The 27,990-nt window shown below is 36.3% G+C and overlaps 1 protein-coding gene across 3 annotated transcripts; it reads right to left on the reverse strand.

Moving 5' to 3' along the window:
* Positions 1–71: 71 nt before the first annotated feature.
* Positions 72–27,990, reverse strand: LOC106873283 (centrosomal protein of 83 kDa). 3 transcript variants are annotated; one of them, XM_014920587.2, is made up of 13 exons: positions 27,876–27,988; positions 24,821–25,028; positions 21,078–21,170; positions 20,447–20,668; positions 17,672–18,047; positions 15,568–15,816; positions 13,600–13,846; positions 11,228–11,372; positions 10,643–10,792; positions 9,214–9,577; positions 6,046–6,146; positions 2,088–2,259; positions 72–315 (listed from the first exon to the last, which is right to left on the reverse strand). In XM_014920587.2, the coding sequence occupies exons 4-13, from the start codon at positions 20,644–20,646 to the stop codon at positions 172–174; spliced, it is 2,148 nt and encodes a 715-aa protein (XP_014776073.1). In that variant the 5' UTR covers positions 20,647–20,668; positions 21,078–21,170; positions 24,821–25,028; positions 27,876–27,988; the 3' UTR covers positions 72–171. The 3 variants fall into 3 exon arrangements, with proteins under 3 accessions (XP_014776073.1, XP_014776072.1, XP_014776074.1); XM_014920586.2 differs by lacking the exon at positions 21,078–21,170; XM_014920588.2 differs by lacking the exons at positions 21,078–21,170; positions 24,821–25,028 and having other exon boundaries at positions 27,876–27,990.

Consider the following 27,990-nt stretch of genomic DNA (forward strand, 5'->3'; position numbering starts at 1 on the left):
ATAACAAAGTTGTATGATTGCCATTTGATTTTGTACGCAAATATCATTAAGGAAAGAAAACAGAAACTGGATAGGCTAATGTAAATTCTTTTTAAAGATCACAGGGCTAATAGAGGTAGTGAGCAACAGGAGTTAGCTTTGCTGAAAAATCAACAGCATTATGTCAGTTTATCATTCATTGCTACAGCTTCGTTGTGCAGATGGTGGGGTATTTGATATAAAATGTTGAAGTTCTTCTAATTGTTCCCTCTGATTGCTGTCCAATTTCTCAAGACGATCTTTTAATTGGTGAAGTTCTTTTCTGTGGCAATTGTCCTGAATATGCAATGATAGTAATTACAAAAGTTGTCAGGTAATATAATGATGTGGATAAAACAAATAAACTGAAATCTTGAATATGGAAAAAATATTTAGAAATTACTGAAAAACTTAATATGAATAGGTAGTATTGTTCATCTTCAGGTTCAACTTATCACACAGGAGAAGTTGATCAAACAGCTAGGTACAATCCACAAATCCCATTTCATATGCCAGGGCGTTGCCTCATGAAAGAACATATTGTGCACCCCATTATATGTGCATATTTGGGGCAGTTATCTTAATTACTGTTGCCACTGTACAGCCTGTTTTTGTATGAAAGTAGGTTCAGTTGGTGGCCACAGTTGGGACAGAGGAATTGCGTTTTGGTTGAAATGTGACAGTTGTTATTAATCCAGTGTGGTGGTGTTATGTATCCCCAGGTCGACCCTGATTTTGCAGTCCTGTGGCACATACGTTGTGAACTGACAGATGAGACATGGCACAAATATACCTTCCTTATTATATCATGCCTTTATATATCTGTATGGGATGCAGTATGGCCGTCTGAACATATTGCACTCTCTTTTCACTGTCCAGCTTCTGTAAGTAACCACAATGAACTCGATCAAAATGTGATAGTTCCTCTGCACTGATATTGAACATCTTTGCAGAGTTTGGAGCTAATAAGGCTATTGATATACAACTTATTATGGGGTGAAGTGTGTTGTTTTATGTCCTTTGTAGCTTGTTAAGGTGATGTTGAGGGAGGTGGTGTTCCAAGCAGGAGTGGTAATATTTTATCTAAACAGATTATTCATATATTAGTGATGCTGTTTCTTTGTGTTGACTTTATGTTGGTACCTGTGAATGGTTTAATCCTTTTGATATCAACCTGCCCAAAACCTCCCTGGTTCTATGAAAGAAACGACACAAGCATCCTCCACTGGATGTATAATGTTAGTATGTATGAACAACAGAGCACAAACAGAGAAAAATGATATAAGACGATCAGCGATAATGTGCTAGAGAGGTACATGATATATATGTTGGTTACATAAAGATGTGTCAAGTGGTTGAAACAGATGGAACCAGTAGAACGGGAAAATCTTAGAACTCACAGGATGATGTAGTGAAGGGTAATCTAAGAAGCTCAACCTCAAAAATGAGATGATAAAGAATTGTAACTAGTGGTGACACATAGTTGTGGAAAGATCTATCCACCTGAATAACCATAGCAAAATAGATATTGAAATAGTGATAATGATGGATGTTGAGATGTATTATATCATCATTTGGGTTTCTTGCATATTATGTTCCTGTTAAGCCTTTATTTACAACCATCTCTACTTCTTTCTATCAATCACCAATCATTCTCTTACGCCACCTGTATAGCACGGCATGGCACTGGATCCATCCTTATTCAAAGCCCAGACCATTATGCTTTATAACTACATTTCTCCATCAGGTCACCTGTATTATAAGTGATCACATCAAATTAATATATATTCAATCTTCCTACAGTCACTCTACTCAGTGGTTATCCATTATTCTTTCTCTCAAAAGTCAAAATACTTGTTAGGGTAAAGATTATGAGAAATCTGTCAACCAATGCCACAATATGATTGTTAGTGTATTCAACTAAGAGAACCTAATCATAGATTGAATGAATGGAAAGAAATTCTAGACCTAGAGGAAAACAATGATAACATTGGTGAAAGAGTTTTAAAATTGTAATTAAATACACCTTGTTAACAATTTTCAGATATATAAAATTTATTAACCCTTACCTGTTCTTCAAAATTGCTATGAAAAGAATTGTTTGGAAGAATTGGGTTTAAAGGTCCTTTGTCTCCAACCACAGGAGCTGAGAAGACTAGACGACGAAATTCATTATGACGATAAAGCAAGTCCTGGAGTTGAAGTTTCAGTTTCTTGTGTTCTTCGGGTGAAACCCAGTTTCTACAGGATGACCATGAAATTAATATGCGTTAATTTAGAACACTAAGATAGCACTTTTATATAAAATGGACTCTGTTAAACAGCAAATTTACTTCTCAATTTTTGCTATGGAAATACTTTCTTACACTGAGGAATTATATCTTACTGCAATACCTTTTTACAGCCATTGAGAGTTGTAATCACATAAATTCAAAATTGTTTCAATTATTTCAGTTATTATTGTTTGATTGACTGGTGTAGCAGCATCATAGTCAACTGCTACAAAGGTAGAAACCAACTAATTAGGGAGAGAGTCAGTTTAGACAAGAAGCAGTTTGGGTTTGTGCCAAGGAAAAGTACCACTGATGCTATATTTCTGGCAAGAGAAATACCTAGCCAAAAATAAGCCTCTGTACCTGGCTTTCATTGACATGGAGAAAGCCTTTGACAGGGTCCCCCGATCTCTTATCTGGTGGTCAATGCAGAAACTAAGGATACATGAGTGGTTAGTAAGAGCTGTACAAGCCATGTACAGGAATGCAACAAATATAGTGAAGAGTTCCGGGTAGGGGTCCACTAAGGATCAATCCTTGGCCCCCCCCCTCTTATTCATCATAGTCCTCCAAGCAATAACAGAGGAATTAGGATGCCCCTGGGAGCTTCTCTATGCTGAAGACCTTGCTCTAATACCTGAGTCACTATTAGAACTAGGAGAGAAGTTTCAGATGTGGAAGCAAGGTCTAGAATCAAAGGGCCTTAGAGCCAATCTAGCAAAAACCAAAATCTTAAAAAGTAGGAAGGCAGATAAATCACAAATCCCTTCAGGTAGATGGCCCTGCTCAATCTGTAGAAAAGACGTAGGTAGAAACTCCATAAGATGTACCCAGTGTAAGCTATGGACACACAAGAGGTGCAGCAATATCAAAGGAAGGCTAACTGGGAAGATAGTTTTTGTGTATGGCAAATGCTCAGGAGCAATAAACACTGAAAATGTACAGAAAACAGATTCTGTCACATTCCAGGGGGAAAAACTAGAAGTAGTTGATAGCTTCTGCTACCTAGGTGACCAAGTCAGTAGCGGGGATGGATGCTCTGAGAGTGTAGCTACTAGAATAAGAATAGCCTGGGCAAAGTTCAGAGAGCTCCTACATCCTACAAAGGGCCTCTTGCTCAGAGTAAAAGGTAGACTGTATGACGCAGCAAACATCTGTGACTGCTGAAGACATGCGAAAGCTTGCAAGAAACGAAGCTAGTATGCTCCGCTAGATGTGTAATGTCAGTGTGCATACATGACAGAGTGTAAGCACCCTGAGAGAAAAGTTGGACATACGAAGCGTCAGATGTGGTGTGCAAGAGAGACGACTGCACTGGTATGGTCATGTATTGCATATGGATGAGAGCAGCTGTGTGAAAAAGTGTCACACCCTAGCAGTAGAGAGAACTTATGGAAGAGGCAGACCCAGGAAGACCTAGGATGAAGTGGTGAAGCATGACCTTTGAACGTTGGGCCTCATGGAGATGATGACAAGTGACCTAGACCTTTGGAGATATGCTGTTCTTGAGGAGACCCAGCAATTTAAGTGAGACAGTAACTGTGGCCTATGCCAGTGCAGCATAACTGGCCCATTTAAGAGTACCCTTCAATCACTGGGCAATAAATAGTGCTTGCAAAGACCTGTTGAGTCAAATGAAGTCATTATCGTGGCCGACGCCAGTACCGCCTGACTGGCACCTGTGCCAGTGGCACGTAAAAAGCACCATTGGAGCATGGTCGATGCCAGTGCTACCTGACTGGTCCTGTGCCGGTGACACATAAAAAGCACCATTCAAACATGGTTGATGCCAGTACTGCCAGACTGGCCCTTGTGCTGGTGGCATGCAAAAAACACCCACTACACTCTTGGAGTGGTTGGCATTAGGAAGGGGATCCAGCTGTAGAAACTTTGCAAAATCAGATTGGAGCCTGGTATAGCCTTCTGGCTTGCGAGTCCTCAGTCAAACTGTCTAACCCATGCCAGCATGGAAAGTGGACGTTAAACAACAATGATGATGATTATACAAACAGAATATGCTAAAGAAAGCTTAAGGAAAAACTACTAAAACAAATTTTCTTTGTTAAGGAATCTTAAAGTACAGGCATGGCTTTATGTTAAGAATTTCACTTTGGAACCAATTTGACATCACTATGCAGCACTTTGGGAAAATTTTAGAGTGTGAGTGTGTCATGTGAGTGAAATTTGGTAGACAGAAATTCTGTTGAATCTGACACACACACACATATATATATATATATTGGGTTGGCAAGAAAGTAATTTCGATTTTTTAGTGTGAAATAAAGTCATTTTTTTTTTCATACAAAGAATGAACTTCAGTGGATTACATATTTCCCATTTTGTTCGATGACCTTTTGCCATCTTTCTGGCAACTTCATGATTCTGCGCACATAGAACTTCTGGTTATTAGCCAAAAACTGAAGCAAGTGCTATTTCAGGTCATCATCATTATTGAAAGTTTTTACCATTCAAAGAATTGTGCAAACTTTGAAATAAATGGTAACCTGATGGTACAAGGTCAGGGCTATATGGTGGATGTGACATCACTTCCCAATGAAGCTCCAATAATTTTTTACAAGTTAGCAAAGATGTGTATGGTCTAGTGTTGTCATGATGGAATATGATTCCTTTATGATTTGCCAATTCTGGCCATTTTTCTTTGATTGCTCCATCCAATTTCATTAGTTGTTGACAGTAAACATCTGAATTGATCATTTGGTTCCTTTGAAGCAGCTCAAAATACAAAACACCTTTGTAATCCCACCAAATTGACAGCACAATCTTTTTTTTTTATGCAATTTAGCTTTTGATGTGGTTTGTGCTGGTTCATTATGCTTGAACCATGATCATTTTCGATTGATGTTATTGTAGACAATCCATTTTTCATCACCAGTGATGATTTGGTTAAAAAGAAGGTCAATTTCATTGCATTTGATATGCATATCGCAAATATTGATTTGTTGTGTTAAGTGAATCTCTTTCAATTTATCTGGAACCCAAATACCAAGCTCCTTAATAAGTCCAAGACATTTTAAGTGATTTTTCAATTGTTGTATGTGATACATTTAACCTCTCTGCAATCTCTCACACAGTTATATGACAATCAGATTCAATTATGGCTTTGATTTGGTCATCATCAACTTCAGTAGGTTGACCAGAACGTTGGTCATCTTTGAGTGAAAAATTTCCAGAATAGAATTTTTTAAAACCATGTGTGTTCTGTTAAGCACTCAACACCATAAACTTCACATATCTATTTTATGAACCTCAGCAGCTTTCTTGCCTTTAGGGAAATAAAGAAGTAAAATATGGCAAAAATGTTCGTTTTTGCACTCAATGTTAAAATTGAAACTGAACTGACAGCTGTAAACAAAATTATGCACAATTTGTTTCTAAAGTAAGCTAAAAGTAACAGCTATCAAATGTCAGGAAAAAATCTTACCATTGACAAAACCATTCAAAAAAATTGTAACTATCTATTTGTGAAAAACGAAATTACTTTCTTGCCAACCCAACATATATACAGGTGTAAATCAGTTATTGATCAAAAAACATTTTGTATTTAAGTATCAAGTTGTGACCCATCTATTCAATAAATAGTGATATAATCAATTTAAAACCATCAAAGTTAGTGCCCCAGTTTGGTCACAATCCAAAGATTGGAACAAGTAAAGGAATAAAAGAATCTCTCCTAGACTGTCTTATATAGGAATATGCATCTTTTAAACTTAAAATTAATGAAAATGTTACTTACTCAAAGATTTTGCACATGGCATCCAATTCTTCAATTTTGACACTCTTTAATTCAAGCTTTTTCTTCAATGTCTGAATTGCTAGCAGGCTTTTCTTCTTATACTAAACATCCATACAATAATGAAAAAAATAGATATCAAAATAACTCTTAAGTTACTAGTATAGAACAATTGTCAAGTCAAGATTGTGTCAGTAGGATTTCACCAAAAAATATCATAGCAAAAGAATGACAAATGATAACTTGGACTAAATTGATTGCTTCTAAAACTTCTAAAAGCTTCTAAAACTAAATTTATCAGGTTTTTTTTAATACAAATTTAATATTAAATTGAAAGCTATATAAAAAAAACCTACAATAGTCATTATCATCATCATTTAATGTCTGTTTTCCATGCTGGCATGGCTTGGACAGTTTGACTGGGGTCTGGAGAGCCAGTGGCTACACCAGGCTCCAATCTGATCTGGCAAAGTTTCTACAGCTGGATGCCCTTCCCAATGCCAACAACTCCGAGAGTGTAGTGGGTGCTTTTTACGTGCCACCAGTCAGGCGGGCCTGGCATCGATCACATTTGGATAGTGCTTTTTATGTGCCACTGGCACGGGAGCCAGTTATGGGGTACTGGCATCAGCCATGTTCGGATGGTGCTTTTTACATGCCACTGATACGGGAGCCAGTCAGGCAGCACTGGCATTGATCATGTTCGGATAGTGCTTTTTACATGCCACTGGTGTGGGAGCCAGTCAGGGGGCACTGGCCACAGCTACGATATTGGTTTTACTTGACTCAACAGGTCTTCTTAAGCATATCATATTGCCTGATGCATCAGGGGTACTCTTAACTGGGCTGGACATGCATGGCTACGATCTCACTTTTGTTGCCAGGTCTTCTCAATCACAGCATACCTCCAAAGGGCTCGGTCTCATGTCATTGCTTCTGTAAAGCCCAATGTTTGAAGGTAATACTTCACCACCTCATCTCCCGTATTCCTGGGTCTACCTCTTCTGCAGGTTCCTTCCACAGTTAGGGAGTGGCACTTCTTCACAGAACTGTCCTCAACTATATATAACACATGACCATACTAGTGCATTCATCTGTCTTGCACACCACATCTGATGTTTCACTGTCATGTAGCATGGCAGTTTGCACACATGCATCATACAGTCTATCTTTCATCCTGAGCGAGAGGCCCTTAGTTGCCAGTAGAGGTAGAAGCTCTCTGAACTTTGCCCAGGCTATTCTTATTCTAGCTACTACACTCTCAGTACAACCACCCCCACTACAGACTTGGTCGCCTAGGTAGCAGAAGCTATTAACTAGTTCTAGTTTCTCCCCCCTGGCATGTGATGGAATCTGTTTTCTGAGCATCTTCAGTGTTTATTGCCCCTGTGCATCTGCCAACAAAATATAATTTAATAACAGTTCTATGTTTGAGTTTGGTATTTCAACCTTATTACTTTAGTAACTTAAGATATGGCACCACCTCTACAATTTTATACCTTAATTTTCTTAAGTTAATCAAAGGAGAAAGGACAGTACCTGGGCAAAATCTTTAGTAGGTTCTCCCAAACTTGTAAGACTGTTGTGAGTGATGTTCATTTTGAATGTTATTAGGCATGGACATGGCTGTGCAATTCAATTCACTTTGCAATCACTTTTTGGGGTTTCAAATTTCACAGAAATTATATGAAATCCTGTTGCTTCCACACACACACAAAATGAATAGATTTCAGATAGAATTTCAAATCATGTGTTTTCAATTGTTTGTCCAACTGAACTACCAAACTTATGTAAGTGGCTGAGTATTCCAGAAACATGTATTCTTAACATGGATAGAAGCAGTGTGACAGTGTAACACTGAATTATAGCCACAATCCATTCAATAGGCTTCCAAACAGTTTCCGTCAACCGATTTCACTCAAAAGGTATGGGTCAACCCAAGGATACAGTAAAAGACATGTGTCACATGCAAGGGATTGAGTGCTGGGTTTTGTAAATGAGAAGCAAACTTTCTAATTTGGTGCAGGCATAGCAGTGTGGATTTAGAATTCACTTTATATCCACATTTTTGGTTCATACTATTGAAACAATTTTTATTATTTTTTTTCATAAGGTACAAGTATGGCTGCATAGGTTTAACCTTTTAGCATTTAAACCAGCCATATCAGGCCCATATATTCTACATGTTTTCTGCTTAAACTGGCCATGTCTGGCCTTTTTATACCTAACCTACAATGTCATTTTCAAAAATAAACAATCACATCAGTGAAATCTTAAAGTTATGAGATAATGCATGATTAATAGAAAAAAATATGAATTAAAAAATGTTACATTTGACTGAGTAATATAACATAGCCAGTCTTAAACTTCTCTGTGATGGTATGTAAGACTATAATGAATACAAGGTGACTAAGGATTAAACCTTGGTGGACTCCTACCTTCATACTAAATTTGTCAATGAAATTGTTGTTCTCTTTTACTTATTGCATCTTTGTAGATAGCTTGCATAGCCTTCACAAGCCATTCATCTATAGCTAGTTACCTTAATAACTACCAAGTTACTGGGCATGCTACCCTGTCAAATTCCTTCTTCACAACAGTGAATGCCAAGAACAGTGGTTTACTCTTGTTCTACTATAATTATGAACAAACTGGTCTCTTCCAATCTTGCTCACATTCTTGATTACTCCCTCACTCTTCCTCTGACTGGAGCAACCATGTATCACCTCTACAGCAAGACACCTATTTTTGTCCTTCTGTCACATTCTAACATCTCATCACCTGGCACAAGGCCACCTCCTCTAATACCTGCCCCGCAAAGAAGCTTTGTCTTGCAAGTTACTAGGTGATCTTGTCAGTACTGGTACCACATAAAAAGCATCCAGCTGTAAAAACTGTGCCAAAGCAGACCTTACCTGTGTTGGTGCCATGTAAAAAGCACCCAGATCACTCTGTAAAGTGGTTGGCATTAGGGAGGGCATCCAGCCATAAAAATCATGCCAAAACAGACAATGAAATCTGGTGCAGTCTTCTGCCAAGCCAGCTCCTGTCAAATCGTTCAACTTATACCAGCATAGAAAATGGACATTGGATGATGATCATGATGATGCAATGAAAGATTGTTGTAGATAACATTTCAGATTCCAATAAAAACAATCTTTTCAAACTTACTTTTTCATGAATACTGGCAGCTGCCGACAGTCTCTCAAAATTAATCTTACATTTTTTCTCAAGTTCTTCATTTCGTTTTTCTATACGTTCCAGATTTTCTTTCCACATATGCTTTTGCTTGTGTAGCTGTTCTTCAGTCTGTTGGTCATTCTTCTTTGTTGTTTCCTCAATACGCTTCACCTCAGATCGGTATTTTTCAACTGAACTCCGTAAACGCTGGCACTTGTCGGACATATTATGTTCTTCTAAATGTAAATGATTGATTTCAGCTTGCAAAGAATTTACTTGACTGCGCAGAGCCCGATTATCAGATCTTTCCTGCTCTAATTCCTCTTTCACAGAACGTTCATGATCTACTTTAGCCCTTAAAAAGAAAAAAATAGTAGTTGAAGAATTAAGAGAAATATAGTAAGAGACTCTAACATGTCACAAGATTACACTTCAGAAAAAAAAAATTCGAAATCAGACTTAAAAAGTACATAATCAATTGATTTAACACTCAATAATTGTAAAAATATTTACATGTGAATATATTTCCTATCAGTAACCACCCAGGTAAGTGTGTGTGCGTATCATTGTTTTAATGTCGACTTTTCCATGATTGCAGGGGATGGATGGAGTTTTAGTGAGTCAGCTTTTCAGTGGCTGGATGCTTTTCCTGTCACTAACCCTCGTTTCCAAGCAAGGTATTATTTCCCATGGTCAGACATTTTCTTGCAGAATATTGGAAATCAATGCCACTGCTTGTATGACTGTGACAATCATTTTACAACTATCATGCAATGTCAAGACAAGGAAGTATAAATATACTCACACTTAAACTTACATACATACATATGATGGGCTTCTTTCATCTTCCTCCATTTAAATCAACTCATAAGGCTTTGGACAGCCAGTAGCTATACTAAACACTTTGCCAAGGTACCTTGCAGGGGGACTGAACTCAAAATCATATGGTTGGAAAGCAAACTTCATAACCACACAGCCACAAATTTTTGTCAAAATTAAACTGTGATTAAAGTTTGATTAAAATTTCAACATTTTACTAAATTTCAATGTGTTCAAATTTCAAATTCAATTTTTGAAATGTTTTTAATATGATATTTTACTATGAACAATTTCAGTTTCAGAAGGTGACTTACTTTTATCAATTTTGAAACAGAAAACTACCTGGGGCTCTCACCTAATTGCTTCTCAACTTGAAGACTATCAATAACAGTTTTGATTGATCAACATATTCTTTTAACTTCCTAACCAGCATTTTATTTTTAAAACAAATGTTTGAATCGAATAACAGGGGAATCAATAATAAACAAGGAAGAATATAAGTGTTCAGCAAATGGAAAATATGAATCCTACTGAATATTATAAAATGGTTTCTTTTAGTAAATATATACAAATAATAAGAAATAAAACTTTAGATAGTTACTTTAGTATTAAAAGTTCTTTCTCAACAAGATTTTTGGAATCCGTAACATCTTTTATCTTGTCTTCCAAACAATCTTTCTCAGCTTGCCATACATTAATTTGATCTGAATTTTGCCTTTGTAATTCTTGGAGCTGAGCTTCAAGTTCAAGCCTTTTTAAAGAAATCAAAGACAGAAAAGTTGATATGAAAAAAAAATGATAAAAAAAAAGTTATAAAACAAACAAGTTTAGGGTTGGCTACTTATCAGTTGGAACTTCAATGAAAGAATTATGTTTTAACAACAATAACTGATACACTTGTCAAATAGAAAAAAATATTTATCCCTTTAGCATTCAAATTACTCTGTCAAATGTAATGCTTATTTATTTACATTGTTTTGAATTAATCATGTATTATCACATAGCATCAAGATGATGATGTGATTATTTATGTTTAGAATGACATTGTAGGGTTGATGTGAGAGGCTGTATATGGCCAGTTTGAACATAAAACAGATAAACTATTTGGGCTTGATATGGCTGGTTTAAATGCTAAAGGGTTGTACTAATATTCCAGGTCAGATAATAAATATAAAAATAATCTCACTTTTCATTTTCAACTTCATTCAGTTTCTGTATCTCTTTCTCTTTTGCAAGCTGAACTTGTCTAGTCATTTCTTTCTTTTTGTCCATTAAGTTTTGAGAATGTTGCCTATTTGCCTGTTCTGATACATCCAGCTGAACTTTTAAATCTGAAATAAAAAATGATCAAAGAAAATAAAAGTTGTTTCACTTTGTATTTAGCTAGTGAAGTATTGTAGTTAATCTATTTAAAAATGTTGCAGTTTTTCTAAGCAGCCAAGTTAAGCATTTTTTTTTTTTTTTTTTAATAGTGCAACTTTCAAATTTAACCGAAATTCTAAAAAAAAGGAAAGGATTAGAAACTACATGACAGCAATGGCATCCTCCTCCTCCTCCTCCTCACTTTTTTTAGTATCTCCATTTCTATGTTTGTACAGGCTGGATGAAGTTTGCTTTGTGCAACCACACGATTTCAGATTCAGTCCCTTGGGCATGTCTTATATTATAGTCCTGGCTCAACCACTGCCTTGTGAGTGAATTTAATAAATGGAAATGAAAGGAAATTTGCTGTGTGTGTGTATGTGCATGTGCATGTGCATGTATGTGGGCACATGAAAATATGCATGAATGTTCACATCCCACGGTTTTGCTTGAGTGAAACAATGAATGATAATTCCTTACTCCAGAGACATTGAGCATGCTTTGGCAAGCTTATGGCGATGAGGCAATGGGTCATACGCAATGTTTTGAGTGGCACCAGCACTTCAAAAGCAGAAGAACATCCCTGGAAGATGATGAGTGAATTGGAAGACCTGTCACGAGCATCACCCCCTGGAAATGTGGAAAAAATTCATCAGCTTATTTATAAGGATACTTGGAGGACAATGAATGACACTGTTGATGTTGTCGGTCTGTTGTATGTGTCCATGCAAGCAATTGTAACGTCTGAATTGATCAGGCAGCATGTCTCTGCCAAATTTGTCCCCCACCTGCTGACCACTGATCAGAAAGGACATTATGTTGAAATCTGTCAAGATCTCTGTCAGCATGCTGCTGACGACCCATCCTTCATGTCGAGGATCATCACCAGTGATGAGAGTTGGGTATATGGGCACGACCTGGACATGAAGCAGCAGTCATCACAATAGAAGAGCCCTTCATGTCCATGAAAAAGGCACAACAGAACCACAGCTCAATCAAGAGTATGCTCATCGTTTTTTTTTTTCTTTTGACATCTGCAGTACTGTGCATTGAGAATTCATCCCCTAGGAACAGACCATCATTTGAGAGTTCTACTGCAATGTCTTGAAGCTTCAGAGGGAAGACATTCAGTGAAAGTGACTGGTTCTGTGGAGCACAAAGAATTGGATTCTTCACGATGACAATGCACCCTGTCACTGAGCTCTCCTCACTTGTGAGTTTCTGACCAAAAGCAACAGGGTATCGCTTCTGCACCTGCCCTATTCGCCAGATTTAGCACCTGCAGACTTCCTTCTCTTCCTAAGATGAAAAGGCAGCTCAAAGGCCATTGTTTTAACACTGTTGTCAAGATCCAGAGTGAGTTGCAAAAGGTGCTTGACCCACATACAGAAAATGACTTCCAGGCCAGATTCCAAAAGTGGCAGGAATGCTGAGACCAGTGTATTGCTATGCAAGGTGACTATTTCGAAGAAGATGATGTTAAAACTTAGGTAAATAAGTTATTTTTTATTAAACATAACTAGTCTAGGAACTTTTTGGTACCACTTCGCGCGCGCGTGTGTGTGTGTGTGCACGTGTGCGTGTGTGTGTGTGTGGCTTATTTCATAATTTGAATAACAGTGGCCCTTTTCATAGCAGCAAAATGTCTTAAATATAACAAACTGAAGAATCATCAGGGGATTTAATCCTGGTGTTTTTCACATTTTAACAAATCAAATAATTAAATATAAAAAAGACAATGCATTTATATTTTAAAAACTTTCTCAATTATATATTATCTCTAATCTTTTCACTTATTTCAGTCATTGGACTGCAGCCATGCTGGGGCAGCACCTTGATGGGTTTAACCAAACAAATCAATGCCAGCACTTATATTTTTCTGAAGTCTGGCTCTTATTCTATTGGTCTTTTTCTTTTGCTGAACCGATAAGTTATGGGGACATAAACAAACCAACACTAGTTGTCAGGCACAGTGGAGTGGAGGGTGGAAACACACACACACACACACACGTATATATGACTAGCTTTCACATAGTTTCTGCCTACCAAATCCTCTCACAAGGCATTGGCTGGCCTGAGACTATAATAGAACTTGCCCAAGTGGCCCTGAACCTAAAACCACATGGATGCAATGTAAGCTTCTTAAGCCATGATTTACATTTAAAAGTTAATGAAATAGAAATTTCACTGAGATACCTTCAATGGTGTTTTGTAATTTGTCACGTTCCCGTTGCACATCACCTATCTGTCGTGTTAAATCTAACTTAAGTTCACCCATTTCTAACTTATGCTGCTGAATATGTTGTTCAAGCTTTGTCTTGAGGTTCATGTTGTCTTGTTCCAGTTCGTGTTTTTGGTTTGACACCTTTGTCTGTTGGATCTCACATTCATACATTTCCTCATGGAATTTCTGAATTTCCTTTGTTAGCATTTCTTTTTCAACCTAAAAGAAAAGAAAAATTAGCCTTGGACTAATTTTTTAAAAATTTCTATGACTTGCTCCTTGGAAATGACCAAGAACCAGTGAAGACATCAAAAATAGAAATTTTATATTGAAGTGAGTTGAATATCCAACATGACATGAACTAAATCACAACAATATTGATCAGTTTCAAATTATACTCTTCTTGGCCAAAAAGCAATATATAGCAGACATGTAAGAAAAAATAAACAAAATACATGAAAGTAATTCAATGCTAGTGTTACTGGTACTTATTTATTTTAGTTTGATGAAATCCTAAGTCAACAACAGTGGAATTTGAACTCAGAAGCAAGAAGGAAAATGAAAAGCTTTAGTACTCATGCTTTTCCAAAATAAGAGACATATTCCTGATTGAGAATCAGAAGTATGAAGTCGTTGGGATATGAAATTGTAACTTTACTCAGGTATACTTGAGTGAACCAATAACATATCCATAGTGGTGTTTTAATGTTGAGCCATCCCATATTTTGCTGTAAGATTTAGGACTTAAAATATGTTCACATTTTGAAAACAGTAGAGAGTTTACAGGAGAGGGATAAGGTTATTACAATGAATAAGTAAAATGATTTTGTAGTTACTTCTGTGTTGTGAAAACTCAAAATTTTATTTAAAATGATAAAGTTCTTAGTGCTCACCATAGTGACTCTTTAGTATGAAGCCTTTCAAAACAGAAAAATAGAAATTCATGTTTCCTAGACGTCATTAATATGAAACTCAAAATGAATGTGGCAATGGGAAAGGTATTGATCATAATGGCGATGATGGAAGGGTAGTGACGATGACAAGAGATGAAGAGGTTCAAATGTTTTTGCTATCCCTCTGTTGCATTTACTATCACTAAAGAGCAAGTGAAAGCAATTCTTTTCAGCTCAATAACACTAACAAGCTTCTTGAAAGTAATATCTGCTGACAAATGTCCTATTGCTAAAGTTTACAATGTTGAGTGAGAGTCTGGAGCTGCCACATTAATAGCAAAGTGGAGTACAAGTGAACGGAAGAGGCAACTGAGTATTAAAGTCATTCATTAGCTGAAATATTTGCAAGAGTATTTGTGTTGATAATGGAACAAATTATCAACTAAGTTATGGCCATATCACAAGAGTAAGAAAAGTAGCGATATGCTGTAATGCAGACTCATATGAATAGGGAAACAAGATCACCATATATTTACATATATATTTAAATATACCAACTAACCAGAGGTAGTTTGGGTATCACTATAAAGCCAGTAATCTTAACCTTAGAGGGTGCATAGTGGAAGGCAAAAAAGTAGTTAGGACTCCCGAATTCACCATGATGTGAATGATTATGATGATGATTGTGATCTAAGTAAGATAGCTTATTTTATTTAGTTAATAATCAAATAAAATTATCAGAATATAAATATTAGAATATTTAAAAATTGGGAAATTTCTACAAGATTATTTTCAAATTTAAATTTTAAACTGAAAAAATTGAGATTTCTTTTCAAAGACAAAAAAATTTAGTTGAGTTTCAATATCAGTTTTAATTTTACAATATTCTCAGTTTCATCTCCAAACTAATTTCAAATTTAGGAAAAAAAACTTTCCATTTTTGATATTTACAACTAGAATAAAATAGAAGTAATAACAAAAGCCTCAAAGTGCCCTATTAGAATTTCTAACTGTTTGAACTTAATAATAGAAAAGATAATTACTTACTTCAATTTTTTTCAAGTTGGCATTATACTCTACTTCATTTTTTGCTAATAATCGTGATAATCTATCAATCTCAAGGGAAGATTTTTCACGTAGAGCTTGTGCTTCTTCTAGCCCAGTCAATGCTGATTTCAGTTGTTCTTGCAAAGTTACATTTTCTCTTTTCAATGAAAAAATCTGTTCTGTATCTTTAGAAGATTCAGTATGAATCTGAGCAAGAAGACGATCTTTTTCCGCTCTTACATTGTTCACCTTTTAAAAAGAAATTGATTTTGTCAATAAATTTTGTAGGAATAATTAAAGTGTTGTAAAGTAATAAAGTGCAAGGAGTTACTCAAACTGCAGCAGAGTTATTGAAACAAGAGGATATCTAACTGTGAGGATATCTAACTGTGAGGATATCTAACTGTGAGGATATCAACTGTGAGGATATCTAACTGTGAGGATATCTAACTGTGAGTTATTGAAACAAGAGGATATCTAACTGTGAGAAAAACTTGTATAATTAACTACACTCTCGGAGTGGTTGGCGTTAGGAAGGGCATCAAGCTGTAGAAACTCTGCCAAATCAGATCGGAGCCTGGTGTAGCCATCTGGTTTCACCAGTCCTCAGTCAAATCGTCCAACCCATGCTAGCATGGAAAGCAGACGTTAAACGACGATGATGATGAATTAAGTATTTTAGCTGGATGTTTAATCCTTTAGCATTTAAACCGGTCATATCTGGCCCAAATATTCTGTCTTATGTTCAAAGCAGCCAGATCCAGTCTCTCACTTACTCAACAATGTCATTCTAGAAATAAACAATCATAGCATCAGAATCTTGAAGCTATGAGACAATGCACAATTTATTCAAAATAATGTGAAAAAGCATTACTTTTGACAGAGTAATGCTAAGGGTTGAGTTGTAATTAAATGGCAAATAGGTGTTATCGTATGGTTACCACAAAAAGGAAATATCATCATCGTCGTTTTAATGTTCACTTTTTCTTGCTTGCATGGGTCGGACAGAATTTTAGTGATGCAGATCTTCTATGGTTAGACACACTCCTTGTTACCAACCCTCACCTGTTTCTAAGCAAGGCAATATTTCCTCATGACCAGATGTCTTCATGGAAGATTGGAAATGGAGCACACTGTTTGTATGACAGTGACACTTATTTACAACTATTAGGTAGTGTCAAAACAAGAAGACACTAACACACATACACAAACAGGCTTCTTTCAGTTTCTATCTACCATATCCAATCACAAAGCTTTGGTCGACCCAGAGCTACTTGCCCAAGGTGCCATGCAGTAGAACTGAACCCAGAATCATGCAGTTGGGAAGTAAGCTTCTAAATCACACAGCTATGCCTGATGTAAAAATTGATCTTGTTTTCTAGAAGATTTTTAGTTCAATACTACTAACATTGTATTAAAACGCCATTCATATGAAACTGCATGAGAAAGCAAGCAGGCATCAGCTTTAGCTCTCCATGTACTAAATAGATATCCATCTTAAATTTAATTATATAGCTTTTAAAATTATGAAATAAGCTAACATCAACTTTGAAATAGGCAGGCAATTTGCTAATTTGTTTGTATCTGCTGCCGTGTCTTTTACTGATGCATTTTGAAAAAGCTTTACTTTTACTTATTGCTTAACCTTTGAGCATTTAGATTATCTCTGTCAAATGTAATGCTTATTTATTCACATTGTGCTAGTGGCACATAAAAAGCACAGGCATGTCCTTTATGGCCATATTCCTACTCCCTCTCCCAACTGAGAGGTCTTTGTCTTGCAGATGCCTGTGCCATGTAAAATGTACTCGTGCCAGTGCTATGTAGATGTACCCATGCCTGTGGCATATGAAATGCACCCAGCACACTCTGTAAAGTGGTTGGTATTAGGAAGGGCATCCAGCTGTAGAATCTATGCAAAAACAGACAATTGAGTCTGGACAGCTTCTGCTAAACTATCCAACCTATGCCAGCCTGGAAAATGGATGTTAAATGATGATTTTACTGTCATTAATTTTTGAAATTAATTTAACAGAAGCAGTGTATTTCAACAGAAATATGGTAACAAAAGGGTTAAATGGTAGAAAAGGGAATTGTACATCACCTCTGCTTCTAACTTTTTCCTCAATTCCTGGTTTGCATTTTTGTGTTGCACATCTTGCTGCTCACACTTGCTCTCCAGCAATGACAATTCATAACGTTGTCTATTGCAACAGTTCTTAAATTCTTCCAACTCCAATTCCAGTTTATGATACCGTTCCTTATAATTCTTCTCTAATTCGGAATAAGTCTCCAAACGGATCAGTTCTAACTGCTGAGGTGTCACAACTTTGGTTCGCAGCAATGTAATTTCTTCATTTTTTTCAAGTAATCCTTTATGATATTGTTCTTGAGTACTTCTTAAATTATTATATAAAAGTCTGTTCTCTTCTGACTTTTGACGGCATTCATTTTGTATTTTGGCAACTTCTTCTTGTAATCTGTTCATTATATAGTAGGTAATAAGCAAAAACAAGAAAAAGACAAAACGAGAGGGACAAGTTTTAGCAAAGGTGTTATTAGTATAATGCTTGAAAGAAAGGGAAAGAGCCTTTGATTTTTTAGGTGGTAGTCCTTCATCAGAAACAGGTGAGAAAAGAGGAAGAAGAAAAAAAGAAAGAGAAATGGTGAGAAAGGTGGGGGGAATGGTTCCAGGACCAGGTGGAATGCAGTTCTAGGGGAAGAAGTTAAGAGGATGTAAAAAATCAATGTGTAACAAATAAAATGTCTAGTGGCATGTAAAAAGCACCCACCACGCTCTTAGAGTGGTTGGCGTTAGGAAGGGCATCCAGCTGTAGAAACATTGCCAGATCAGATTGGAACCTGGTACAGCTGCTGGCTCTCCAAACCTCAGTCAAACTGCCCAACCCGTGCCAGCATGGAAGACCGACATTAAACGATGACAACGATATATATATATATATATATATATATATATATATATATCTCCAACCCATGCCAGCATGGAAAGCAGATGTATGATGATGATATATATCTATCTATCTATATATATATAATTTTATTCATTAATTTCATGCACATTTTTTTTGGTTAATATGGGTAGGGTGGAACTTGTTGAGACAGATTTTCTATTGCTAGACATCTCTCCTATTGCCAATCCTCACATATTTTCGAGCAACATAATATTTCCCTGTAGCGAGAGATATTTTCACAGAAGACTGGAAACAAATGGCATTACTTCTATCACAGTAACATTCATTTATAAATATCACATGATGTCAATACATGGAAACATTAACTCACACATACAAACATACAAGGTGGTATCAAAAAGTTCCTGGAGTAGTTCCATAGCATACCAACAAATAGCAGCACATGGTTGTGTGCACAGTGAGAGCTAGCAGTGACCTTTATGAGACAGTGTGCCGAGCGACATCACTGTGTTTACTTCACAAGTTATGAAATTTGTGTTTTTGTGATCGTGTGTATGCTGTAGTCTGTGATTTTGTCATGGACAGGAAGAAAGAGCCAACACGAAATTTTGTGATAAACTTGGAAAGTCTGCTACAGAGACATCGAGCATGCTTCGGCAAGCTTATGGCGACAAGGCAATGGTAATGTTTCGAGTGGCACAGGCACTCTAAAAGCAAAAGAACATCCTTAGAAGACAATGAGTGCTCTGGAAGACCTGCCACAAGTGTCACCTCACCTCTGGAAATGTGGTATTGTGCATTGAGAATTCATCCCCCAGGGCCAGACCATCAATCGATGTTTTGAAGTGTTTGAGGGAGAACATTTGGTGAAAGCAACTGAATCAGTGGAATGCAAAGAATTGGATTCACTGAGCTCTCCTCACTTGAGTTTCTTGCCAAAATTAACATAATATTGTTTCTGCACCTGTCCTATTTGCCAGATTTAGCACCTGTGGACTTTCATTTCTACCCCAAGATGAAAAAACAGCTCAAAGGTCACTGTTGTAACACCGTTGTTGAGATCCGGAGTGAACTGCAGAGGGTCTTCGACTCACTTATGGAAAACAACTTCCAGGCCAGATTCCAAAAGTGGCAGGAACGCTGGAACCGGTGTATTACTGCACAAGGTGACTATTTCAAAAGAGGTAATGTTAACACTTAGGTATAAATAAGTTATTTTTCATTAACTAGCCTGGGAACCTTTTGATACTACTTCATATCCATGCTCACACACACACATATACGATGGGTTTCTTTCAGTTTCCATCTACCAAATACACTCACAAGGCTTTGGTCAGCCTGGGACAATAGTAGAAGTCACTTGCCCAAAATGTTATGTAGTGGAGCTGAACCTGAAACCACATGATTGGGAAGCAAACTTATTAAACCACACAGCCATGTCTTTGCAAATTGTGTGCGTGTATTCATGTACAGCTTTCTATCTATCTATCTATCTTTATATATATATATATTGCTTTCTGTTATTATGCAGAAACATAGTATATGTAGAACAAGAGATATATAGATATATGGATTGCATGTAGTAGTTTGGCTGACTACCTAGAAGCTCTAAGTTTGTTTGATCAGAACTGAACTGGGACTACACAATGACTACAAAAGCCAGTTCATTGCTTCTGTGAAGAAATACACTATAGTAGTAAAGAAAGTTTCCAATTTAGGCACAAAGCCAGCAATTTTGAAGGGAGAAGATTAAAGGAATTAGTTAATTACAGTGACCTCAATACTTGACTGATACCATATTTTAGTGACCCCTGACAAAAGGCAAAAGTTATCATTGGTTTGATCTCAGAACATAAAGAGCTAGAAAAAATACCATAAGGCATTTTGCCAATCCACCTTGCTTATAGAATAGATGTAATAATAACTATACACAACTCTTCAATTACCGTGAATGCTGTACTTTTAGTCGCTCATAGTTCTGCCTGTGTTGTTCAGCTCGTGTATGCTCTTCATTCAGCTGTTTATGTATTTCCGGTTCAAATCCTCTAATAGGCAGACTCTGGCTAAGCCGTGCTGGAACCGGAGGCAGTGTTGTAACATGACTGGCCATTGAACCAGCTTCACTATCTGTTGTATTTCCAAGCATGGAAGAGGATTTATCCAATATTCTGTAGAAATTGAAAAGAAAGAAAAACTTTTTTTTAATAATTATCAAAAGCAGCTATCATATATATTCAATTTTATAGTGTTGAGTAAATGAGTGATAAATCTTGTCCTGGACAGGACACGAGTGCATCGCAAGTAATATTCCTCTATGATCTTGTACTTATTTCTGACAGCAAAGTAAACTTGGAATGATGTAAAAAGGCATTCCAGCCAGTGGTTTTGAACTCATGATCTATGAAAAGATAATCTAATACCTTTTCTTCTCAGCTAACCTGCCTCAAAAACTAAATGGATCACATCCTATCGAAAGCCAACAAGACAATTATTAATAAAAGAAAGTTCCAAAATACTTTCCAACAAATATTGAGGACTTATGAACATTAATATGCTGTTTCAATTAACAAAACTTACTTTGTTTCTCATCTTCCAAGCATTCTGTCAAATATTTTCATCAATTTTTGCGCAGGAAATTTTTTTCTTTTTATGTTTAAATTAGGACATGTCCTTTTTAAAATAATATAATTCTTTAAAAAAATTATTGCATTTGAACTTTTCTATATCATTTAAGATTACTGTAAGAAAATATCTACATTTTACATCTATAAGCACAACTCACTGAAACAATACAGTTCAGTACCATCATAAATCATTTTTCATATCTCTGTCTGATAGAGGGTTCTTTCAGAAAACCAATTTATTCTATCTTTTAGGAAAATTCATTGAAAGACTACAATTAAAAGACCTGTAATTTTTTTTTTTTGCATCACAAATATGTTAAATTAGTGTAAATTTTCACATTTTACTTGTATCTTATTCCTTTCATTTCACAAGCTTTAACTCCTAATGAAGTCACAAGGGTGCTATTATAAAATATGGTGTTTTAGGTTCAGCAACTTAAACTTGATAGAGCCCTTCCCTAAGCAGGTCTGAACACAGCCAATTTCTTATTGAGAAGAGATAGAAAAAGAATACATGACCCTAGTACTGGATTGGTACTTTATTTAATGACCCTGAAAGAATAAAAGGCAGAATTAAACCTCAACAGGATTTGAACTTAAAGTATAAAAGTGAAACAATCTGTTGTCAGTCAGATAAACTAAGGCAAACATGTATGCCATGTCTAGAAGTACAACATAATGAACCCTTGGCTATAAGGTCAGTTATAAAGTGGCTTAAACAAACAATAACTGTGACTCAGATATGTTAAGTTACTAATTGCTTTAGCACTAACAAGGCAAAATAGATTTTGATTGGTCAAAAGTAAGCCAATCAATATAGGTTTAAAAAGCTGTGTATCAATGATATAGCAGTACTTTTCCAGTTAATCAATATATTGATATTTTTGCAATACAGAATTAACTCCGCTTGAAGGCAAATTTATTTTTTCCCTTTTTACTAATGGATGATATTTGTAACTACGTCGACCAAACATTAACTATATAAACTAGATTTTGATTGATTGAGAAATTTTTTCCAATATTCTTTTGAAGTATTTTTTTAATATTAAAACAAAATAGTTGCATTATACACCTAAAACTGGTTTTACCAGATTACACAATGGTAGATTAATTTTTCACTCTTTTTTGTCTTAATTTGGTTATTAAATATTCAAAACCTTTTCCTATAAACAATTCATTCAATTTTATATTTTAATATGCAGCTAAACTTCTATTTAATTCTCTTCAATGGGCAATAGTTAAGAAGTTCACTTTGCAACCATGTGGTTTCAGGTTCAGTCCCATTATACGACACCTTAGGCATCCTGTTGAACCAAGAATGATCTGGTTCTTCTACCAGGACCAGTTGCACAACACCCAGAATAACAGGTGGCTTGCCTACAATCCATGTAATGTCCTACATCTTACGAAAACCAAGTTCCCTCAAACTTTGATGATATGTGTGTGTGTCTCCAGTGAGGGTGATACCATGCCGCCAAGGCCTTGAGATCAATTCAGACAGCTATGTGAGGCTGTTAGAGACTGGTCAAACCTTGGTTGGAGAGAGTTGCTGCTGGAAGGCCATATGTGTGGAAAAAGTCAGATGTAGTTATTGAAGAATTTTTATGACTTCACCAGCTGCAATTTTTGGTCTCCAAATTCCCCCAATTGAAATTCCATGGATTACTATGTGTAGGGCACAGTTGAGAAAGACACCAACTGCTCTGCTTGCAACACCAAGGCCAAGCTGGTGGCCATTTAAGGAGGTATTCAAAGATCTTCTCAGGAAGACAGTGAGAAATGTATGTGCCAGGCTCCAGAGCTGTCTTTGTACTGTGGTAGAAGCTGAGAATGGCTACTTTGAGTAAACTGTTATCACCCAGCCACAATCTAGTTGATATTTTTCAACTTTTTAAAATACTTTTATTTTTTGAATGGGATATTGTGCTTTCTTTTCCTTTTATGCATACCGTCAAATTTAGCCTGAACACCTTGTATTTTGTTGACTCCAGAAGAAAAAGCAGAGTCAACTGCAGTAGAATTTAAAAGGATGTAACAAAATAGTAGATGTCATTCAGTTCCATACTCTACTGTTTCTACAACTCCACAATCCATTAGCAGGCTCATCAATTTTTGTTTTTTGTTTTAAAATCTTCCTTGATTGTTCAGAGGTCTTCAGAAGAGGTGATAAATGGCAATTTCTTTTCAGATGAATACCATTTGATGGAGGATAGGGTGAAGAATTTACTCTTTTACTTGTTTCAGTCATTTGACTGCGGCCATGCTGGAGCACCGCCTTTAGTCGCGCAAATCGACCCCAGGACTTATTCTTTGTAAGCCTGGTACTTATTCTATCGGTCTCTTTTACCGAACCGCTAAGTTACGGGGACGTAAACACACCACCATCGGTTGTCAAGCGATGGTAGAGGGGGACAAACACAGACTATAGTAGCAGACACTTCCCCAAGGTGCCACGCAGTGGGAATGAACCCGGAACCATGTGGTTGGTAAGCAAGCTACTTACCACACAGCCACTCCTGCACCTAGGAAATTTTACAATGATATCATGAAAAAAGGGCACCTGGAGCTTGGGATGTTTCTCTATCATTTTTCTTTTGCCATTAAGATGATACTTAGGATTGTGGAGCCTGGTTGATCATGAGGTATTTCTTTTGTGATATATCTTCAATTTTGCATGATAATATACACAGAACAATACTAACTCCACATCACCAGTAGTCTTTGAAATTAATACTTTATTTCCGTTATAGTTAACATCCCTTCAGTGGATAATTTCTGCTACCTAGGAGACCTAATTAGGAGGAGGATACACAGAAAGTAGAATAAGAATAGGATGGAGAAAAGTCAGTGAACTTTTACCTCTGTTGGCAACAAAGGGTCTCTCTCTCTCTCCGAGTGAAAGGAAGATTGTCCGAGGCATGTATATGACCAGCAATTCTACATGGTAGTGAAACATGGGTCCTGAATGTAGAGGACATGTGAAAACTAGAGGGGATTGAAGCTAGTATGTTCCATTTGGTGTGCAATGTAAGTGTACATGTGCAACAGCATACTAGTGTGTTAAAAGAAAAGTTAGGTATAAGAGGAATTAGATGCAACGTGCAAGAGAAAAGATTACACTGGTTTAGTTGTGTGATACAGATGGATATAGACAGAAGCTTCTATGTTGGTGACACAATAGCACTTATGTTGGTGCCACGTAAAAGCACCTGTGCTGGGGCCACTTAAAAGCACCTGTGCTGGGGCTACATAAAAGGCATCCAGCACATTCTGTAAAGTGGTTGATGTTAGGAAGGGCTTCCAGCTGTAGAAACCAAATCAAATCAGACTGTAACCTGGTGCAGCTCTCCTGCTTGTCAGCTCTGGTCAAACCATCCATCCCATGCCAGCATGGAAAATGGACATTAAACGATGATGATGATGATAACTTATTTCCCCCTTTTTATGAGCATACAAATTCAGTACCACGAATCTCCATAACAGCAAGTGAATGCAATGATGGAAACAGTGTGTGTGTATATTTGTATCCTGCATTACTTAACATCTTTTTTATAGCAGATTTATCCTAATCAAACCCTGAAAACAAAAATAAGTTTCTGCAGCCTAATCAATTTTGCACACCACATGATAATTTCTAACCAATGAAGCTGACTGCCATCAAATTGTCAAATTCTAGGCTAAAAAAAATTGACTCACCTATTAGCTTCAGTGTATAGCATGTTTATTTTTATCCTGTCAGTGATCAGACACCTTTTGGTACTTTCTATTAGAGATTCAGCTACTGTTGAGAGTCTACTTTAATCAATGAATACGAATGGCATCTCATTTCTTGAGTTGTTCCTCAGTGGGAAGAATACTTGCTGATTACAGCACTCTTACCACTTGTATGAATGCTTCTTTATTTCTAAAAGTTTTGAGAACTTTTTCAGTACATGTTTGATGACATATATTTCACTTGCATGCATTTATGTATTTTGAATTCTGTCTTATTTTCACATGTCAAAACATTATGACAGTTGATTACAATATCAATAAATCATTATGCTATAATTTTTATTTTCACTTATTTCTTTAAAAAAATATTAAAATTTTGACAAATATTCTACCTTTACTCCAAGTAATATGTTTTTAATCATTTTGTCTTTTGGCCACTTTGTTATTCTATGAATAACTTTCTACAATTATGTCTTTGTACTAATATGTCTTTAAATTAACTTATATTTTAGTTAATATGTTTTCTCCTAGGCTTGGCCTGAATGATGACACTACAAAACATTGGATATGTTCACATATTTGGGAAAATACAGGAAAGTACTGCAACACATACAAACATTACAGACTACTATAAAGGCAATTTGGCTGATTCACAAAGACTCACTCAACAACTGTCTATAACTTCTCACATACAGACATGCTGTTCCTTCAATCTTCCTCTGCCACTACAATTGCAATGATATTTATTCCTTTGAATTATTAATCTACATACACCTTCACTGCAACCCACTTGAGGCAAAAATCTCTTGTGGTGTCTACAGTGTTCCACTTACAAGACTCTACACAGATTTTCCTATTATTCCAGAGTTGAATTACTCGAGAACTAGCACTCTATGTATGCAGCTGTTGTGATTTTTTTTCTCTTTCACTTACTGGATCTGGAAGAGGCAGTGCCCAAGTCTTTGCAGGTGTTCCAAGATCAGGGAGATCAATGCCATTAATGTTCCTCTTGAATCTTTGTAAGTCAAAACCTACAGAAGCAGGGAGGGAATTCCAGAGGACTAATCTTCTAAGAAGGAAGCGCAGAGGCTAGTGATTAATGTGGAGCTTGTTCGAGTGGGGTGGGGAGCAGTTGAACAAAGAAGAAGAATAGAGACATTGGGTTTGGAGTGCCTGAGTAGGGGTGGAACAAGTCCAGACAAAGGCCATTACAGTAGTGACAGAAAAGGCAGGAGGAGGAGGGCCAAAAGCTGCAGCATACCTGTGACTTCAGACCAATCAGCTGAGTGACCCTTTCCTGGACGCAGTCTAAGATATCTATGTGAGTAGCAGCACCATCCCAGATGTGAATGCAGTACTCCATTGTGGGTCTCACCCGAGCTTTATTGTGTCAATTTATTGTTGGGGGCTGAATTATCTTCTGGCTCCGAAGAAAGGAAACAGTCATCAAAATATGGTCCTACCTATCTTAAGACTGTGCATTAGTCTGAAGATATCCTCGTTAATGAGTGAGACAAAAATTAGAGCGATCTAGACCCAAAGCATTTCAACTGTCGCCATCTCAATACTTAATGATTCCTTATTTAAAACATTAAATGTTGAACGGCCAAGTAGGAGGGGTTTTTTTCTTCTTTTTTTTTTTTTACAAGAGTTGAATTACAGAAATTCCAACTGAAGGTCAACTGCATCGCTTCAAAAGCCTGTTAATCTTCTAGGGAAAGACTACATATATAAAACAAGGATATCGTCTATTAAATCAAAATAAACACAAAATGGGTATATATTTTATCGAAAATGTCGGCTTTAATAGGATTTTAACTCAGAAGGTAGGCGCCAGATATGAACATTGTAAGGTGGCCATCAACTTAATTATTATAATGATATCATATTGCCGGTTCTATGATTGGTAAATACATCTTAAAAAAACAGGCAATACAAAACGCCCGCAACAATAACAAATCAGATTGTTTATAGATTTATTGGAAAATTTTAATTTCTTGCTCAAAGACAAAATGAAATGTCTGAATGGATATAAAATACTGTAACTCAAACTAAAATTATCTCCAAAACACTAAAATGTAATTGAAGAATCAATAAACTGACCGTTTTTCACATTTCAGCTTCTATGACATAACGGTTCATCACTTCTATTGCATCACGAAAATGAGTTATGTGACGTCTATGATAATGTAAATATTATCATCACTACCACAGAAAAAAGCTTAAGGTGAAAAAGTTTGATTAAATGGCTTAAGTCAACGAATATTTCTTAAGAATATCAACTGAAAAGTTCTGGACGCAATAAATATTTGAAAATACCATTTAAAAATAAATTTTAATTCTTTGTTCATGAAAATCAGAAAAAAATTCCTAAATAAAGATTCTGAGTTTCATTTGAATTAATGTTTATTGAGACACCTATAAAGTGTGTGTGTGTGTGTGTACATATATATATATATATATAGTGTGTGTGTATATATATATAGCGTGTGTGTGTTATGTTTGTTTATAGTAATGACAGATGTATCTCTGTAAAACCAAATCTGCGACACGGTTTCAATGCTCGGTTTTAGCTACTTCAGTTAGGATATGGCCACAACTAAGGTTAAATTAAAAGAAAATTATTTCAATTTAAAAATATATCCACCGGTTCACTACAGCAATGAATATATACCTTCTATAGCAACAATTTTGGAGGGTTGTACACCGCACTCATCCAACAAATATACTGATGGAAGTATGTACAATACGGCAAGTGTCTAGAGAAACATTAACCGGGTATGTCTGACAGCAACTTAAAGTGTCGAGAGAATGCAATCAAACAAGGTTTCGCAGCAAAAACGTACTGCAGTTTTAAACTATTTCGTCTAAATATATTGCTTATATATTATATATACAGACGAAGGACTAACATTGAGTCCATCAAACAAACAATTTACACAACAATTACATACATATATCTTGGGTTGTAATTTATACACCCAAATCTTCGTTTTTGATAATCAAGTAAAGAATAACAATAAAAGGTCACACTTACGGACATATAAAAGGAGAGAAAGCTTGGAATGTTATTAAAACCGAAAGACAACATGCCGTAGCACGCTTAAATTTTGAATCTCAACAACAAACAAGTCTACGCATGCGTATTTGGT

Source organism: Octopus bimaculoides, chromosome 1 (genome assembly GCF_001194135.2).
Source record: "Octopus bimaculoides isolate UCB-OBI-ISO-001 chromosome 1, ASM119413v2, whole genome shotgun sequence".
NCBI lineage: Eukaryota > Metazoa > Mollusca > Cephalopoda > Octopoda > Octopodidae > Octopus > Octopus bimaculoides.

What these genes read in the sequence shown, in the direction of transcription:
- LOC106873283 (XM_014920586.2), bottom strand. Translation starts at nt 24,843, where the DNA reads ATGCTATACACTGAAGCTAATAG. An exon ending in ATTACAAAACACCATTGAAG is followed by an intron (nt 11,373 to 13,599) that starts GTATCTCAGTGA and finishes TTTTTATTTCAG; the next exon opens with ATTTAAAAGTTCAGCTGGAT. An exon ending in GCCATGTGCAAAATCTTTGA is followed by an intron (nt 2,260 to 6,045) that starts GTAAGTAACATT and finishes GTCATCCTGTAG; the next exon opens with AAACTGGGTTTCACCCGAAG.